Source organism: Bombyx mori, chromosome 22 (genome assembly GCF_030269925.1).
Source record: "Bombyx mori chromosome 22, ASM3026992v2".
NCBI classification, from domain to species: domain Eukaryota; kingdom Metazoa; phylum Arthropoda; class Insecta; order Lepidoptera; family Bombycidae; genus Bombyx; species Bombyx mori.
Window position 1 is genome coordinate 14502696 of NC_085128.1, and position 18750 is coordinate 14521445.

General features: G+C 40.7%; 1 protein-coding gene across 1 annotated transcript; it reads left to right on the plus strand.

The window, feature by feature from the left end:
- The first annotated feature begins 1211 nt into the window (after positions 1 to 1211).
- On the plus strand, positions 1212 to 13837 carry LOC105841421 (L-dopachrome tautomerase yellow-f2-like). The gene is made up of 9 exons (XM_038019035.2): positions 1212 to 3172; positions 4693 to 4860; positions 6188 to 6358; positions 7301 to 7417; positions 11041 to 11220; positions 11464 to 11612; positions 12212 to 12386; positions 13101 to 13200; positions 13677 to 13837. Exons 1-9 carry the CDS (start codon positions 2926 to 2928, stop codon positions 13759 to 13761), a joined length of 1392 nt encoding a protein of 463 aa, XP_037874963.1. The 5' UTR covers positions 1212 to 2925; the 3' UTR covers positions 13762 to 13837.
- Positions 13838 to 18750: the final 4913 nt, after the last annotated feature.

Sequence of the window (18750 nt, forward strand, 5' to 3'; positions counted from 1 at the left end):
ATGTCGATTTTCAAGGGTGAAATATCGATTCACTGAATCGATTCAGAACTACATATCAATTAAAAAAAATCCACATTTTGGCTCAAAAAAAAATGGATTCTTCGATTAATCGATCTGGTATCTGGTACATGAATGTTTGCTATAGCACGCACACATTTCTTTTGTGCTTTAAATACGTACTCTGTATTAGTGGCGTTTCCCCAGAATATTAAAGCATATCTAAGGGTTGACGCCACATATGCATGGTAAGCTGTCAGTACAGCTGATTGGTTTACTACTTTCGCTAACTTATACAAGGCATACGTATATTGGTTTAATTTTTTACATATTGTATCAATGTGTGTTTGCCATTTCATATCATTATCAATCCCAATACCCAGAAATTTAGTACTATTCACTTCTTCAATATGTGTCCCATCATATTCTATTTTCAAAGAGTGTTGTATTTCTTGTGGGTATGTGACAATTTTTGTTTTATTTAGGTTAATTACTAAATTGTTTCTTAATAACCATTCTATAACTATCTTAAGAGTAGTGTTAATAGCGGACTATAAGGAATTTAATTCTTTTTCTGTAAAGATGACGGTGCTATCATCGGCAAAGAGAACCTTGAGATATAAGTTCTAAGGACTCAATATAGTTACAACGGCTGCCCCACCCTTCAAGCCGAAACGCATTACTGCTTCACTGCAGAAATAGGCGGGGTGGTGATACCTACCCGTGCGGACTCATAAGAGGTCCCTCCACTAGTAATTACGACATTTAAAATTTTTGCGGGTTTGATTTTTTTTACACGATTAGCTGACCCGGTAGACTTCGTAGTGCCTCAATCGATAAATCAAAGACCTAAACTTTTGTATAAAATAAACTTAAAACAAACAAAAGGAATCCGTCCGACGGAGGACACATCAAAGGAAAAACAAAATTGTTATTTTTATTTAATTCCGAGCATTTTCATATTTATCTACCTTTTAAACCTTCTCTGGACTTCCACAAATAATTTAAGACCAAGATTAGCCAAATCGGTCCAGCCATTCTCGAGTTTTAGCGAGACTAACGAAAAGCAATTCATTTATATATATAACTAGTCAGGTCATAAGTATTGTCACACAGTAAAAACTTTTCTTTTAGAATGCTGGTCACAAAAAAGTTTATTGAATTCGAATTTCGAATTGTTTAAGAAAATAAAAATGTATACTTTTAGAATTTTACTCATTTTTAAATATGGAGTGGACGCTTAAAGAAGACCGTGTTGCAGTTATTGCGTTGCATCGTTGCGGTTACGCGCCAATTCAAATTTTTAACATACTGAAAAATTTGAATATAACCAAAAGATTCGTTTATCGTACCATCAAACGATACAATGGAGACTCTAGTGTAGATGACAGGTCAAGAAGTGGTCGCCCTCGGTCTGTTAGGACTCCAGCAGTGATAAAAGCTGTGGAGGCGCGAATTCAAAGAAATCCCAAACGTAAGCAGAAACTGTTGGCCCTTCAGATGGGGTTAAGCAGAACCACGGTGAAAAGGGTGTTAAATGAAGACTTAGGGCTTCGGGCATATCGAAGAAAAACAGGACATCGTTTGAATGCTCGTCTAATGGACCTGAGACTGAAGAGATGCCGCGCTGTGTGGAAGCGGTACGCGGGAAAAAAATATCGGGAAATTCTTTTTTCGGATGAAAATTTTTTTACCGTAGAAGAGAGCTACAACAAACAAAATGATAAGGTGTACGCACACAGTAGTGAAGAAGCGAGCAACCGTATTCCGCGTGTCCAACGAGGTCATTTTCCATCCTCGCTCATGGTATGGTTGGGAGTTTCTTATTGGGCTTAACAGAGGTACATTTTTGTGAGAAAGGTGTAAAAACGAATGCAGTTGTGTAATAAAATACAGTCCTGACGAACCTTGTGGAACCTGTTTCTCATACCATGTTCAATAACAGGCACTGGGTATTCCAACAAGATTCGGCGCCAGCTCATAGAGCGAAGAGCACACAAGACTGACTGGCGGCGCGTGAAATCGACTTCATCCGGCACGAAGACTGGCCCTCCTCCAGTCCAGATTTGAATCCGTTAGATTACAAGATATGGCAACACTTGGAGGAAAAGGCGTGCTCAAAGCCTTATCCCAATTTGGAGTCACTCAAGACATCCTTGATTAAGGCAGCCGCCGATATTGACATGGACCTCGTTCGTGCTGCGATAGACTACTGGCCGCGCAGATTGAAGGCCTGTATTCAAAATCACGGAGGTCATTTTGAATAAACTTTAGTGTCATAAGAATCTATGTTTTGTTAAGTTCATTTTGGTATTTTTTTTTGACGAAGCATGTTGCTGATAACTTTATTTCTGTAATCTGACGAAGCATGTTGCGGATAATAACATGTACTTTTAGGTTAGGAATATTGTGTTCTTTTTTTTATAATAAAATTAAAAATAAACAAGATTTTGGTATATGAATGGTTACATAATGAATAAACTTGTTTCAATTATTTTACATTAAACATGTGACAGAATTTATGACCTGACTAGGTGTATAGATAGATGTTATTCCTTCACCATGGAAGTCAATCGTGAACATTTGTGATGTATGAATAATTCGCAGAGGTGTTTATTATTTTTGATGTTCGTTAAAGCGATTTTATTTATTTTGTTAGAACCGTTATAAATTCCAAACGTTTTTTGATTCAACAAAAAGTCCAGTTGATATTCGGCGGATAAAAAACAAGGAAAACATGAATAGCCATGTGCCGTGCAGTAATAAAATTCTTGTCAAAATGGCCGAAACAGGATTTGTGCAATAACAAATGAAGTTTTCTATCATTGATATTGTCGGCATTAAAACAACACCCAGACTTCCCCGGACACTCAGTTTCTCGATCGACCGACTACAGCGCAGTCGCAAAGAAAATATTTTTATTTAAAAATGCTAATTTTTTTTCGTATTTTCGTAGTTTTTGTTGGATATGCTTTATGTGAAATTAATGTTTATGAAGACAATTCTGTGGAATATGGTTCTAGTGTTGAACATAATCAAGACATTGATTACGATTCAGAATATAATTCTACGGGATTAAATTTTATGGAAATTTTCGATTACAATTTTATTGAAGGAAACGTCGAGTTAAAATATGCGTGGACTAATTGCTATTTTGATATTGGCGGTGTAAAATGTAAGTACAGTATCAGGTGATTTAAATCAATTTATGTGTCAAAATTTAGGGTCTCTTCGGGTTCCTTTCAACCGATGGTAAAACCAAACGATATTACTCGTGTCTATGAACCACGGTGTCTACCATGAGGTAAGTGGTATCGATGAGAATTTGTAGGAAACAAAAATGCAACTTACGCAAAAATGCTATAGAGCGAAATGAAATGAAGTTGATTAATTTAAGGCATTCATTGAGATGAAATTAAATGAAACATGGGATGAGAAAAAGTTTCATTAAAACGGTGGTTATTATTTATTATTATCTGACACTTTTTCAGTGGACTATTTGGAGGAAGCTATGTCCAGCGGCTTTGTTTCATTTTCCTACATTTGTGCACTTTCACAGATACTCAACAGTTAATAAACCACCGTTATTACACATTTAAACCTGAAGAAACACTAAATAGTATTGACAATTGCGTCTCCCAAAATAAATTTTAAATTAAAGTCGTCGTGGCCTAAAGGATAAGACGTCCGGTGCATTTGTATCGAGCGATGCACTGGTGTTCTCGCTGGCGGGTACCAATTTTTCTAATGAAATACGTACTCAACAAATGTTCACGATTGACTTCCACGGTGAAGGAATAACATCGTGCAATAAAAATCAAACCCGCAAAATTATAATTTGCGTAATTACTGGTGGTAGGACCTCTTGTGAGTCCGCACGGGTAGGTACCACCGCCCCGCCTATTTCTGCCGTGAAGCAGTAATGCGTTTCGGTTTGAAGGGTGGGGCAGCCGTTGTGACTATACTGAGACCTTAGAACTATATCTCAAGGTGTGTGGCACATTTACGCTGTAGATGTCTATGGGCTCCAGTAACCACTTAACACCAGGTGGGCTGTGAGCTCGTTCACACATCTAAGCAATAAAAAAAAAAATATATATATATGTCGGGGAAAGGCTCTCCTCGTCGACATCGCCATCAGTGGCTGCGGGCTTTGTGGGCGTCATGGGGTTAAAGTGCGAGCACAAAACACAATGGATGCCGTTTTATCAGTAGTTTAATTCAGTTTATACAATATTTTGTTATTCCACGGTAATATTGTAGGAATACAACAGTTTAGACCGAGCAGCGAGTTCGGTGCACCAATCTCACTTTAACTATATCCAAATTATCCAACGATCCAACTCGATACGTTTTTATGCTCACAAAATGCGTCACACCACAATACAAGCTTTCTCCAAAGTGAAGATGGCGCCTCGACCACGCTCGAGACAAGACGCTCTGCTCTGATTGGTCGCTGCCTACGTGATTTACAGTTATGGGACTTTTTATTACAGTTTATTTTTATGAAAGGTTTTAAAGTTATAGAAAAACGTTACAAACAAGATAAAATAAAGTTAGGAATTATAAAAGTAATTACAACGTAAAACTAATAATAATAAACATTAAGCATGTAAACAGGAATCAACTCGACTCATTGCTTCCTCTGACATATATATAGAATTTCATTAGTTCAAGGCTTATTTTATATTTTAGATTATGGCAATAGTGACGTAGCATTCAAAGAAGGCAGTATTCATTTTGTTGAAGAAGAACTGACTGAAGAAGAGAAATTTTATATTAAAAATAATAACAGACCATTCGCGATTGATGGCGGTTACATTGGACTTGGATATTTCATTACAATCCCAAGGACAAAACCTGGTAATATATTTGACATTAATCTAATATTTATTTCTCTAACAGAAGCACATACAAATAAATTATAGGCTGAAGTGGCATTAAGCAGAGGATATTACTTGAAAAACAGAATGTTGTTGAGTAGAAACCCTTATCGGGATAATCGAGCGTGGAATTTTCAAAGGTGGAACAAAGACCTCATCAATTGTTTTTGTGTCAATATTTTGAAACAATGCAACATAATTCGACATTCGAGACTATGGAATAGGCATGCGGGAGTCGAATCATGAATGAATTAGTTCCACACGGATTTCGAGGAGGAATCTCACCCCCTCCGATCACCCTTTTTGGCCAAATCATACTCTGGGCCAGGAAGGTCAATTACCTGGGTGTCACCCTGGATGCATCCATGACATTCCGCCCACATATAAAATCAGTCCGCGACCATGCCACGTTTAGTTTTGGCAGACTCTACCCCATGATCTGTAAGCGGAGTAAAATGTCCCTTCGCAACAAGGTGACACTTTACAAAACTTGCATAAGGCCAGTCATGACTTACGCGAGTGTGGTGTTCGTTCACGCGGCCCGCACACACCCCCAATCCCTACAATCTCGTTTTTGCAGGTTGGCTGTCGAAGCTCCGTGGTTCGTGAGGAACGACGACTTGAACCTCAAATAGATCCGAAAATACATGAAGTCCGCGTCGGAACGTTACTTCGATAAAATAATGCGTCATGATAATCGCCTTATCGTTGCCGCCGTTGACTATTCCCCGAATCCTGACCACGCAGGAGCCAGTCACCGTCGTCGCCCTAGACACGTCCTTACGGATCCATCAGATCCACTAAGCCCTCGCCTTAGACGCATTCCGCTCTAACACTAGGAGTAGAGACCCCGGTAACCGTACTCATCGAACTTGGCAAAGAGTTTGACGTGCAACCTAACCTAAGCATCAGGCCGTTGAGTTTCTCGCCGGATCTTCTTAGCGGGTCGTGATTCCGATTCGGTAGTAGATTCATTCGAACTCTTGAGTTGTTATGTCTCCCTTGGAGGCGCTCGGATAGCTGTTGGCAACTCCCGCCCCTTCTGGCTGAGCCCTTGCTCGCCCACCTGTCCTGGTGAAACTGGAAAGGCCCCCAGTGAACCTTCAACCATAAAAAAGAAGAATAAATTGGTCAAGAAATCATTCCAACATAACTACTTTTCCGATTTAATCTCGGACAACTAATTCAAAAATAGTTTTAATTATGTCTCTTTCGAGCGAAAACCAAATAAAATACTATGATTAAAATAATCATTAATATATCAAGATGAAATATCAAACATTTATTCACACAATGTTGTTTTTAAGGAATACCATCAACCATTAATGTCATAGGTCGTGATAAAGAAATATTCGTTAGTCCGGATTTTAAACCATTCGATAACAAGCAAGTCGACAAATTAGTTTCAGTTTATAAAACCTTCTACGATTTTTGTCAGAGACTATGGATGGTCGATACCGGATTGATTGATATACCAGGTAAGATTTAACTATTACGATTCTGACTTAGAAGTGAAATCGGGGTTATTTAGTAAAGAGGTCGACTTTTAGTACAACAAAATTTTTAAAAATCGTTTTAACAAGGTGACACTTTACAAAACTTGCATAAGGCCCGTCATGACTTACGCGAGTGTGGTGTTCACTCACGCGGCCTGCACACGCATAGACATTCTCCAATCTCTACAATCTCGCTTTTGCAGGTAAGCCGTCGGAGCTCCGTGGTTCGTGAGGAACGTTGACCTACACGACGACCTGGGCCTCGAATCAATCCAGAAATACATGAAGTCAGCGTCGGAACGGTACTTCGATAAGACAATGCGTCATGATAATCGCCTTATCGTTGCCGCCGCTGACTACTCCCCGAATCTTGATCACACAGGAGCCAGTCACCGTCGACGCCCTAGACATGTGCTTACGGATCCATCAGATCCAATAACCTTTGCATTAGACGCCTTCCGCTCTAACACTAGAAGCAGGCTTAGGGGCCTTGGTAGCCGTACTCATCGAACTCGACAAAGAGTTTGACGTGCAACGTAACTCATGAATCAGCTCGCTGAGCTTCTCGCTGGATCTTGTCAGCGGGTCGCGATTCCAATTCGGTAGTGGATTCATTCGCGAAGCAGCTGGTCTGAAGTTGTTAGGTCTCCTTCGGAGGCGCTCGGGCATATTTCTCTTAGCTCGATCACCCTATTCGTCCCTATGGTGACTGACGATGGTGTTAATAATTGTGGCTTCTCCGACATCTTCATATTATTATATTCTTCCTAATTTAACAAAAAAAAAACCTTTTTGTAATTTTGTAAAAAATAGATAATAGGAATATGAATATTTAAAAAAGAAACTTTTTTTTAGTAGAATAACATCTTGATTTGACTTTACGGTGTTGGGCTTAGGTAAAATTACGCATAAATTATTTTAAAGGTGCACGAAAACAAGTGAAACACCCTTCACTAGCAGCTTATAGACGGGGCACTGATCACTTGATATTCAGTTTTGACATAAGCCCTGCAGTGCTGATCAACGGTACAGCTACTGAAGGTAAGGAGTATGTAACCCTGTTATATCAATATGTTGTGGTGTTGAGCCATAACAGAGAGACACGAGAATAGGTAGTTACGACAGGATGAATGGAATTAATTTGAAGATGGATTCCCAGACAGAAATTAGGGAGAGACTTGAGCAGAAAAAAAACAAGACAGCTATTGTGCTACTGTATTTCAGTAAGCAAAGATAGTAACGAATTTTTGGGGTAATTATTTGTAAATCATACCAGATATCACAATTTAAGAAATTTGAAACTTAGGCCTGCTGCTGGCTGCGAATAATATGGCGTTTGATCTTATAAATAAGGAACCCTTTGGCGCTAATTACAATCGACTGCACTTATTTATACACAAGTTACTCTTTCTAGGCTAGTTGATACCCGGCGGATACTGCCGCCGGGTACCGTCCCATCGTGTTGCTGGATGAGGTGGGCAAGCTGCTGGAACGCATTCTGGCAGCCCGCATCATCCAGCATCTGGTCAGGGTGGGACCCGATCTGTCGGCGGAGCAGTATGGCTTCCGAGAGGGCCGCTCAACGGTAGACGCGATCCTTCGCGTGCGGGCCCTCTCGGAGGAGGCCGTCTCCAGGGGTGGGGTGGCTTTGGCGGTGTCTCTCGACATCGCCAATGCGTTTAACACCCTGCCCTGGTCCGTGATAGGGGGGGCGCTGGAACGGCACGGAGTGCCCCCCTACCTTCGCCGGCTGGTGGGTTCCTACTTGGAGGACAGATCGGTCACGTGTACCGGACACGGTGGGATCGTGCACCGGTTCCCGGTCGTGCGCGGTGTTCCACAGGGGTCGGTGCTCGGCCCCCTTTTGTGGAATATCGGGTATGACTGGGTACTGAGGGGTGCCCTCCTCCCGGGCCTAAGCGTAATCTGTTACGCAGACGACACGTTGGTCGTGGCCCGGGGGGGGAGTTTTGCTGAGTCTGCCCGTCTTGCTACCGCTGGGGTGGCGCATGTCGTCGGCAAAATCAGGAGATTGGGCCTCGACGTGGCACTCAGTAAATCCGAGGCCATGTGGTTCCACAGGCCCCGGAGAGTGCCACCTGTCGATGCCCATATCGTGGTTGGAGGCGTCCGGATTGGGGTCGGGGTGCAGTTGAAGTACCTCGGCCTCATTCTGGACAGTCGTTGGACCTTCCGTGCTCATTTTCAGCACCTGGTCCCTCGTTTGTTGGGGGTGGCCGGCGCGTTAAGCCGGCTTCTGCCCAACGTCGGGGGGCCTGACCAGGTGACGCGCCGTCTCTATACGGGGGTGGTGCGATCAATGGCCCTATACGGGGCGCCTGTGTGGGGCCAGTCCCTGGCCGCGGGGGTGGCGAAGCTGCTGCAACGGCCGCAACGCACCATCGCGGTCAGGGTCATCCGTGGTTATCGCACCATCTCCTTTGAGGCGGCGTGTGTACTGGCTGGGACGCCGCCTTGGGCTCTGGAAGCGGAGGCGCTCGCTGCTGACTATCAGTGGCGGGCTGACCTTCGCGCCCGGGGCGTGGCGCGTCCCAGCCACAGTGTGGTCAGAGCGCGGAGGGCCCAATCTCGGCGGTCCGTGCTGGAGTCATGGTCCAGGCGGCTGGCTGATCCTTCGGCCGGTCGTAGGACCGTCGAGGCGATTCGCCCGGTCCTTGTGGATTGGGTGAATCGTGACAGAGGACGCCTCACTTTCCGGCTCACGCAGGTGCTCACTGGGCATGGTTGCTTCGGTGAGTTCCTGCACCGGATCAGAGCCGAGCCGACGGCAGAGTGCCACCATTGTGATTGCGACTTGGACACGGCAGAGCATACGCTCGTCGCCTGCCCCGCATGGGAGGGGTGGCGCCGTGTCCTCGTCGCAAAAGTAGGAAACGACTTGTCGTTGCCGAGTGTTGTGGCATCGATGCTCGGCGACGACGAGTCGTGGAAGGCGATGCTCGACTTCTGCGAGTGCACCATCTCGCAGAAGGAGGCGGCGGGGCGCGTGAGAGACGCACAATCCCGCCGCCGTCGAGCGGGGGCCAGGGAGGCGGATCTCGCCCAAGCCCTGGCCCTCTAAGTGTTTCGGGTCCCCCCTCACATGTCGGTCTGGGGACCGGCGAGGGGGGCCTAAGAAGACGACGTGCAAGCTGCTCTGCACGCGTTTTACGCAAGAGCATCCGGGGGATGGAAGGCCGGCTATCCTCGACCCACGCTGGTTCTGGTCCAGCGGGGTATTCCGTAGGATAGCTCACTCTAACCGGCGCCATCTAGGCGGGCTTCGGATAGCCTGCCGACCGAGAGGGCTGGTGGTCGTGGCGCCGACGACCGCCAGTTCGGCGTCCCGAGGGGGAGGGTGATGGGAGAGATGTGCTCCGCACTAAACGCTTCACTTTCCCCCCTTTGCCTCTTCATGAGTTCTGTCTCATGCGAGGTTTGGACGTTGGTTGTTGAGCGACAGGAGGTTTTAGTCAGTTCGACTCTGACATGCTCCGCCCTCTATCCCCAGTGGAGGGCGGAAGTCCGGCGATTTCCTCCTGACCAAAAAAAAAAAAAAAAAGGCTAGTTGATATCACACTCAGGTGAGTCATTGGTGTGGTGTTTAGATACTAAGATACTGTATCTTCAGTAACATGTAAAACAATATCAGTTATATTCGCGGAGCCCCGTGGTTCGTCAGGAACGTCGACCTCCATGACGACCTGGACTTAGAGTCCATCAGTAAGTATCTTCAGTCGGCGTCGATGCGCCACTTCGATAAAGCGGCACGACACGAGAACCCTCTCATCGTGGCCGCCGGTAACTACATTCCCGATCCTGCGGACAGAATGGAAAGCAGTCGACGTCGCCCAAAACACGTCATCTCGGATCCTCCCGATCCACTAACGGTGCTTTTAGGTACTTCAAGCACCGGTCACCGTCCTCGTCGAACCCGTCGCTTGCGACGAAGGGCTCGACGAGTAAATTAACTCTCAGACACAGCCCACTGAGTTTCTCGCCGGATCTTCTCAGTGGGTCGCGTTTCCGATCCGGTGGTAGATTCTGCGAAGCACGGCTCTTGCTAGGATTCGTGTTAGCAACGTCATCAGCTTTGAGCCCCGTGAGCTCACCTACAAACGTTAGGGTTACGCTGAAATAGCCTCTCAAGGCTACCAGCTTAGGTAGGATAAAAAAAGAAAAAAATATTCGCGACTGGAGCCAGCGCTATTAAAAAAAATCTTGTGTAAGTTAAATGTGGAACATTTATTATGTACTTAGAGGGATTCCTTTTTTCAGTGAGATCAGTATTCGCTGAATGCAGTACCACCTTTGGCAACCACCTTTGAAATTAAAAGTTTATCTATAATTACAGCAGATGTATGTGATGTTTCATATATTATATGTACATCATTATGTATAAATGTATAATATATCTACGTCAATTACTAAAATAGATTTGATTGTCGTTATTAGTCATCATCATCATCACAATTCTTTCCTGTTACCCTCTGCTGGGGTGTAGTAGTGCTCGATTCAAATGCATCCATTTACATCGATCTTGGGCAGTCTGTTCTAGCTCCTCCCACGTCATGCCCAAGACACCTAGCTCCTGCTCCGCCGAGCGACGCCAAGTTTATTAGTACTATTAGTAAATTATATTTTGAGCTACTCCTGTTTTTCAGGTCTAATGATATTAGGCGTAGACACTAGTCGAGGTAAATGTAATGACACATTCGTTTATATAACGGATCAAGCTACAGACGGAATAATAGTATTTTCATTAGAAGACACTGCCTTCACACGGCTCAATGTTACTGATTTAAATCACTTCCCGACGGATTCGCATCACTTTGAGTTCCCGCGTAAGTATTTCACAGTATTTTTGGAAGCATTAGTTACAATAGCGTTGGAAATTTTGAAAATATGGACAATTTCGAGTACACAAGAAGTTTCACGTCATTTTCTATTTATTTGAAGAATTTCTGAATTCTTCTTACACGGTTGGAAATGGTTTATCTGATTATTCGCGTTGTTAAAGGCGTATGTGACCTTTGCTTTTAATCAACTCTAATTATTATTTTATTAACCATTGTACGGTATTATAGGAGTGCCAATAAACTTTATAAAATACACATTGGCATCGAATTTAACGACTGGAAGAGAACGTTTGAAGTCATTTACTGATATCATGATGTCTACTCGTGGATCTGAGGCTGCGAACTTATGGGAAAGCGAACTGGAAAATCTTGATATCGTATGTTTTCAAATATGTATTATTATTGTTCGTATTTTTCTTAATTTTTTTTAAACGCTTCATACAAACCGCAATATTTGCCTGTAATTGTAACGTTACATTGAATAGTTCACAATCCCGGGCGGCCGTGTGCTTTGCTTCAGAAAAACGCCTAGTGGTTGCATCTACATATGTATGAATTACTACATATAATCCTCATTTCGGATTGAACGACGAAGCAACTGTCATACAATAAAAATGAGATTTCAACTTCATATTTCAACTTCTTTAGGGGCGTTGAGAGCAAAATTTAAATCGCAACAGATTCGTTACGGCTAGAGAGAAAAGATACAATTTAGGAAGAGCGAGAGTGAGAAAATATACGGAGTGTCTCGCGAACCACTCGACCGTGGAGAGAGGGAAAGGATAAAGCGAGCTAGGTCGTTTCTCTTATACACAACATTACCTATTACAAGAGAAATTTAATTTAAGGATGAAAAATGAAGAAAACCACAATACTACACAACGCAAAAGAAGTTTCACTTCTTTCACGTGCACCAAGTTAAACGCGCACCATTTTTTAAGTACAGCTAAGTTAATGGTGAAAAAAAACGTTCCAGGATCTTTTTGAGAAACGAAAATTTTTGTTCTCTCTCAGCATGATTACCAATAACCTAATATTTATTAACAAAGCGAGAGACGGTGTACTATGCTGGAATCTGGACACTGAAATGATACCTGAGAACGTCCATGAAGTAGCAAAGCTAAATATCACTTCATCGCTTTACATCTCTGGTATGAACATTTAAACTATCAATTTTTATGACAGCATCTGCACTCATAAATCTGTATACAGGACAAACCGCCAGAGCGTAGCTCGATAGGAGCTATCTCTTGGAGTGTACTCAGTGCAACGTCCAGTATAACTCACAATCCACAATGTTTGTGTGAACCAAGTAAACCAAGAACCAAGTAAAGTAGGTAATATTAAGAAATTCCTATTTACCAACTTAGAGTACTCTGCGATAAATATTGCACGTCGACCTTTCGAAAGAGACCATCGGCTCATTTCGGCTTCGCAGAGTAGTTGTTCTCTTTGTCGCACGAAACACTAACAGCCCGATATCTATTATGACCGCACTCCACCGCACTTTCACGTCTGACAAACGTAACATAGGTAGTTTTTTTTGGAATTTGAAAACGGATTAGTTGTGGCCCGAAGGCCTTTCCAGTTTCACCAAGACAGGTGGGCGAGCAAGGACTCAGCCAGGAGTACATAGGTAGTGTGCGACAGAGGCAATGCTCAACGAAGACAAAATTAGCCGACTGTCACTTCTCGAAAGTCGATGTGCAATATTTATTGCTGAGTATTGAAACAGCTCCAATACGTCGGACGATGATTTGGCTATACAAGTCCCAAGCCAAAAGCGGATACTGACTTGACGTAGTCACGACTATTAGCTGGTTGTTTTCGTGTATGCATGATTGATGTAGTGATTCACATTGCAGATGTCCTAGTCGTTGGATATAGATTGAACATTTTGCTTAACAGAAAGTTAAGCTCATCACAATATCAGGATCCCGACGAATGGAACTATTACCTGTACTCGTATGTAAAATTTTTTTTTTATAGGATGATACATGATTTTTTCTTATAGGAGAATCCTAGAACCATATGGAAGTACAAAGATTAGGTATTTCGTGCCCAATTTGAATAGCTTAGGTCATTTCATTGAAAAACCACTTGTATTTTTCCTTTTCACACCAAATTAAGACTATCTAAACCCATTTATCTCAACTATTGGACAAATATTTATCAATTAACTGGCTACTAGTGCTCGTAAGCTTCATAACGTGAAATCCTTCACTCAGCTTGAGTTGTCAAGTTGTAAAAAGTTGTTCCACCTTTCAAACCGAAACACATTACTACTGTGGAGTGAAACTAGATAGAATGGGGTAACTATAACTTTTATCAGAGCTGTGATCTCAATCGCAATAACCATTAATGATATGTTAAGCAGGTTCTAATAATAACAGAAAATAGCAAAAAAATTCCCACAATTGTACAGTTTGTTTGTTTTTTAGGATGGATTTTGATAGTGCGATTGAAGATACAGCGTGCTTCTTGAAGAAGGACTATTTTAATTTATATCGTAGATACTATGTTTAGGCAAATAAAATATCACTGTAAAAATCGTATATTTTATAATAGAACTGTATAATGATTAAATGTTTATAATTATAAACGGTTTTTCATTTATATTGGGTAAATTATTTTTGTTTATCGTTTTTTACTATAATTTATTTTATATTTCCTTAATGCCCCTAATATCCTTATAATAAGTTCATGTTTTTTTATTTTATCTTATGAATCACTCAACACGTTACTTGCTCTTGGATCGAAGCTGATGCACTCTACATGCTTACGTTATTTTTATATTTTATCTTATTTTTAATAAATAAAATATTCTATTTTTAAACCAAACTTACAACTAGTAGGATGTTTGTTTAAAATTAATTGATGCGCTTCTATGAACAAATTTAAAATGTTTGTAACTTGCACATTATAGTAACCTTGCGATAGTATAATAGCAATTAGAAAATGCATGAAATTAATTTCCACATAATCAAATATACATTTTCTCCCTATACCTTTATGAATGTAATCATCAGCATTCTTTCAAGCGTTTGCAGTCGAGGACACTTCTTCTAATTGCATAGTTTCAATATCGAAATTAAAAAAGTAATTGTGAACGCAGACATTCATCAATTTGCCGCGCCTATATCTATGCATTCCGCACACCGGTTTGATGAGTCGAGTGATAATTGAAAAGATTTTTATTATAAAAAAGAACATCGTAGTTCAAGGTGGATGACGACATCATACTTTAACATTTTGACCAATGTTAAGTGAAAGGCTTTGTTCATGGCGAGACATTTGTGTTTTGACGTGTTATTAGTATTAATATATATAAAAGAGTTAAAATGGCGTTGCCAAAGTGGAAACATTTAATTTAAATGGAACCTGCACGGTCTGCGATTGATGATTAAAACATCTTGCAAAAAATTAAGTCTTATGGATTCATAATTCTAAATTCAAAAATATTACGATGGCAAACAGTAGTTTTGTGCTTTACGATTTTTCGTTTCTGGAAATTTACTTTTTTAATCTTATATAAATATTTATGTTCCCCCTCGACCTGGTATGCTTATTCGCTCTAATGAACTTTATGACTTGGAATTTGTTGACCAGTTCGTTTATCTTGGCTCTCTTTGTGGCGAGAGTGGTAGCAAATAGGAGATAGCTAGAAGAATCCAAATGTCCAAAAGAGCGATGAGTAAACACACTAGGATATGGAAAGACCGCAATATATCCCGCAAAACCCAAGTGAGGTTGGTACGTACGTAACTTCTTGGGCTTCTCAACTTTCCGTTATGACGCCGCAACCTGGACAAAGTGATAGGGCAAATATATATGCTTTTGAAATGTGGTGTTGGAGGCTGATGTTGCGAATTCCATGGACAGCGCGCCGGACCAACTTATCCATTCTGGAGGAGTTCGGTATTGTCACAAGGCTGTCCGCTATCTGCTTCCAACATATTCTCACGTATTTCGGTCACATCGCTCTAAAGACCCGATAACTTAAAGAAGCTGATGGTAGTTGATCAGGTTGACGGGAGATCAAGCGAACGCTCACCTACCCGCTGGTCTGATCTAGTAAAGACGCTCACTGGCCTGCCAAAAACCATGGTTACAAAGACCGCCGAGGACAGGAAGACGTGGGGAAGCATTGTGCATCGAGTGGTCAACATTTCAAACTAGACACGACCTTCAGCAATGAAGAGACCGACTCAGAAGAAGAAGATTTAGGTTCCTCAAAGTCGTGCAATTCGTTTATCACTACTTGTAGTATTGTAAATGTATCACAATTCGAAGGTACCAAAATTTCTTAGGCTCTCGTATTTTCATTTGGGGTCACGAAAACTAACAATCATGGTCGAAATCACTTTTAACTTTAACCTAAAGGTGTCCAACGCTAAAGACGCCCAGCATATCCATCGATGCGATTGTGCTGGTATTCAAATCCCGCAGGAAGGTACAATTTTTTCCAAAGAAATATCTACGAACTTCTGAGATATTCACAAACGACTTACACATTGATAGTATAGTATCGAGTCACAATGAAACCAGCAAAATTTAGAAATTTACATAATTGCTGGTTATCATAGAATATATTGAAAATCCTCACGGGATTACATCGGCTTGAGACTTCAATCTCTTGACTTAAGCACCGTGACAATATAAGCGTTGCTTATACGCTGAATTTATCATTTAACAAAACGTTTTCGGTGAGACAGTTAACAGATAAGTAACAGTTAGCTTTAGCCTTTGAGGACAACAGCGAAGGGAAGATCTTCCACCGAGCGGGTGACTCGTTCGTGTAAGTACATAAGGTACACTCGCAAGCTTATCTTAAAAATTTCTCTAACGCAGTTATTTGTCATATATCTTCTGTTCTATGATGCCTACTGCTACAATTTCTGCCCTACTTATTGCACTTGCAACAATTGACATTGATTTTTCGGTTGTTTACAGAAACGTATCCCAAGGGAATCTATTCATTTTTTTTATTATATTATACAAAATTATACAGAGGACAAGAAGGAATTAAGGAACATAGTCCAGACAAAAGTGCTCTCCGTAAAGGTCACGACCTCTCAGCATTGAGAAACAGGACGCAAGATGGCGAAGGATTGTTTATCTAACATTTAGCTACTATTACCGTAGGTCCGTTTAGTAGGATTTTGATACATATGAAAAGTTATATAGCATGGACATATTGTTAAGATATCTAAAAATATATTTGCAGCGTTTTTCTCGAAACCGCTTTTTTACAAGCACTGCGTTTGCTACGAGGGCAGAGCTTATGGTCGTATTAAGACCAAAAAAATATACCTAAGCCACATAAAATAGATTCCCGCAGGTTTCGTGGCCAAAAAATTGGAGCAAGAGAGTAAAATGTAGGCCAAGCAATAGCACGCCAAAGTTTCCTGCGACCGTGGGAGCGCCGCTACTCTGGATGGAACGTATTCACGAAAACTTGTCAACGTTCCACTCATCTTTTACAAGAAACATCCCTTTTTGGTCTAAGTAAAAGTTTTTATTCTACATTGACAATTCTATTTGTCAGCATTTTATGGTTCAACTTCTCAACAACGGTATTCGATTTCTGCAGATAGTAATTCAGCAGATACCAATTTTTCTAATGAAATACGTATATAATTGGACAAGTGATTGAAACTGAATTGGTAATAGGCCTTGAGCTTTTTACTAAGAAATTTGAAAGCTTCGTATTAATTTAAGTGATCAATAAAATCTGGAATTATTTATCCTTGACGTTCCCTGGCGATATGATATTGGTTTGTGTTTACCCTCAGCGGTAGCGAGAAAAAAATATTTCTCCTGGAATTCCTGATAATAATATCTACGAACTGAGGTGTAACAACAATAAAGCCGTACGCTTGCCGACTACATAGTAAAACAAAAAACATCAAATTTTTTTTTAATTTTTTTTATCATTGTATGGTAATTATTAATCAAATACTGGCTTTAAATAAAGTATAACTTCATTGTCAATATTCACACAAGTTTCCCGTGCTGAGTAGAGGACTACTTAGCACAGATAGTCAAGCAAATGCTTTATCTGTATGTAGGAGCCATTGATGTGTTAAAAAACCCAAGATACAGTGTCTCAAAAACGTCCCCATAAAATAAGCGCACAATTTAGAATTGTGCGTTCATTTCAAATAGTCTTGTGTCGCACGCGTCTCTATGCGCTCGTTAAAAATACCGAACCGGCCGTTGAGAAATTATAAAAAGATTACGTCAAGAACGTTAAAAAAGGATGGAATATGGTATAATTATTCGGTAAGTAAAAGAGTTTGTTAATTTGTTTTTGTTGTTTTTATGACTAAATATAGCGATGTGTGATTTTGATTTAATTTGTCTAAAAACTTCACTCAACGGTCCAAGTATAATACGGCAAATTTCAATGGCTGTGTTTTAAGTGTAAGAACTACTATTATTTTGCCTTTTATTTTAGTCGCATAATCCAAACGACCCGTTTCAAGAATCGTTCTGTTGATGCAAGTGTTCTTACATTATAAGTGCAGATTTTGAGGGTTTGTTTTATGTCTTGGTCTGTTTCTGTATTTGGTGGAGGGTTGCAGTCTAATTCCTCACGAGCACAAGTCGGGTTGGGGAATGTTTTGTTTCTGTTATTTTTCAGTTCTGTTGCTTATTTAAAGTTTTTTAAGTTATGCATGTACTGTGCATCAGCTTCGATCCAAGAGCGAGTGCCGTGTTGAAAACGATTTCAGAGATTATTGAGTGATTCATAAAATAAAATAAAAAATATGAACATATTATAAGGATATTATTTGCGCTTTCGTTTCAGTGTTGTTTTGTTTCCTGTATAAGTTTTTGTAGAAGTTTGTTGCATGGTTTATTACACATTTTCTAGATTTTGTTTCTAGTGAGTTATTTTCAAGTTTTTTAATTTATGGCTTGTGTGTAGTCAATTCTTTATAGGCTTTTTTGATACTTCTAAAATTGTTTATGTTTCTTGAGATAAACTCATATCTATGGTCGTTTTACTCCTTACGGATTGACCTATTAGCCTCATTGTATATTCTACTAAGTTCTTCTTTCATATCTAAAATAGTTCCGTGCGCCTTTTTATAAGTTGGATTGTGTCTTTGGAGAAAATATTGTGTTGATCAGCATGTGCACTGTTTTTGTATTTTAAACTCTCTGTTATGCCTTTTTCTGGGATATTGTAGTATGCTTGGATATTATTACATGCTGTTTCTATATTTTCTGTGTGTATTCGTAGTTTTTCGATATAGTTTTTAATTTCTGTTTCTGTCTTGGGGATATTAGATGGTGTTATGTAGGTGTTTCTGCTCTTTACTGGACTACTTAAAAGTAATGATGCTCTCACTAATCTATGATCCGAAGAGAATTTGAATTTGCCTAGTACCTCGATATTAGTTATGAGTTATGGTGATTTTTCCTTATAAAACTATTTCATTATTCGTTTTTTTGGTCTGGTGATAACCACGTCCATCTGCAGTTCTTCTTCTTTTTGAAGAATGA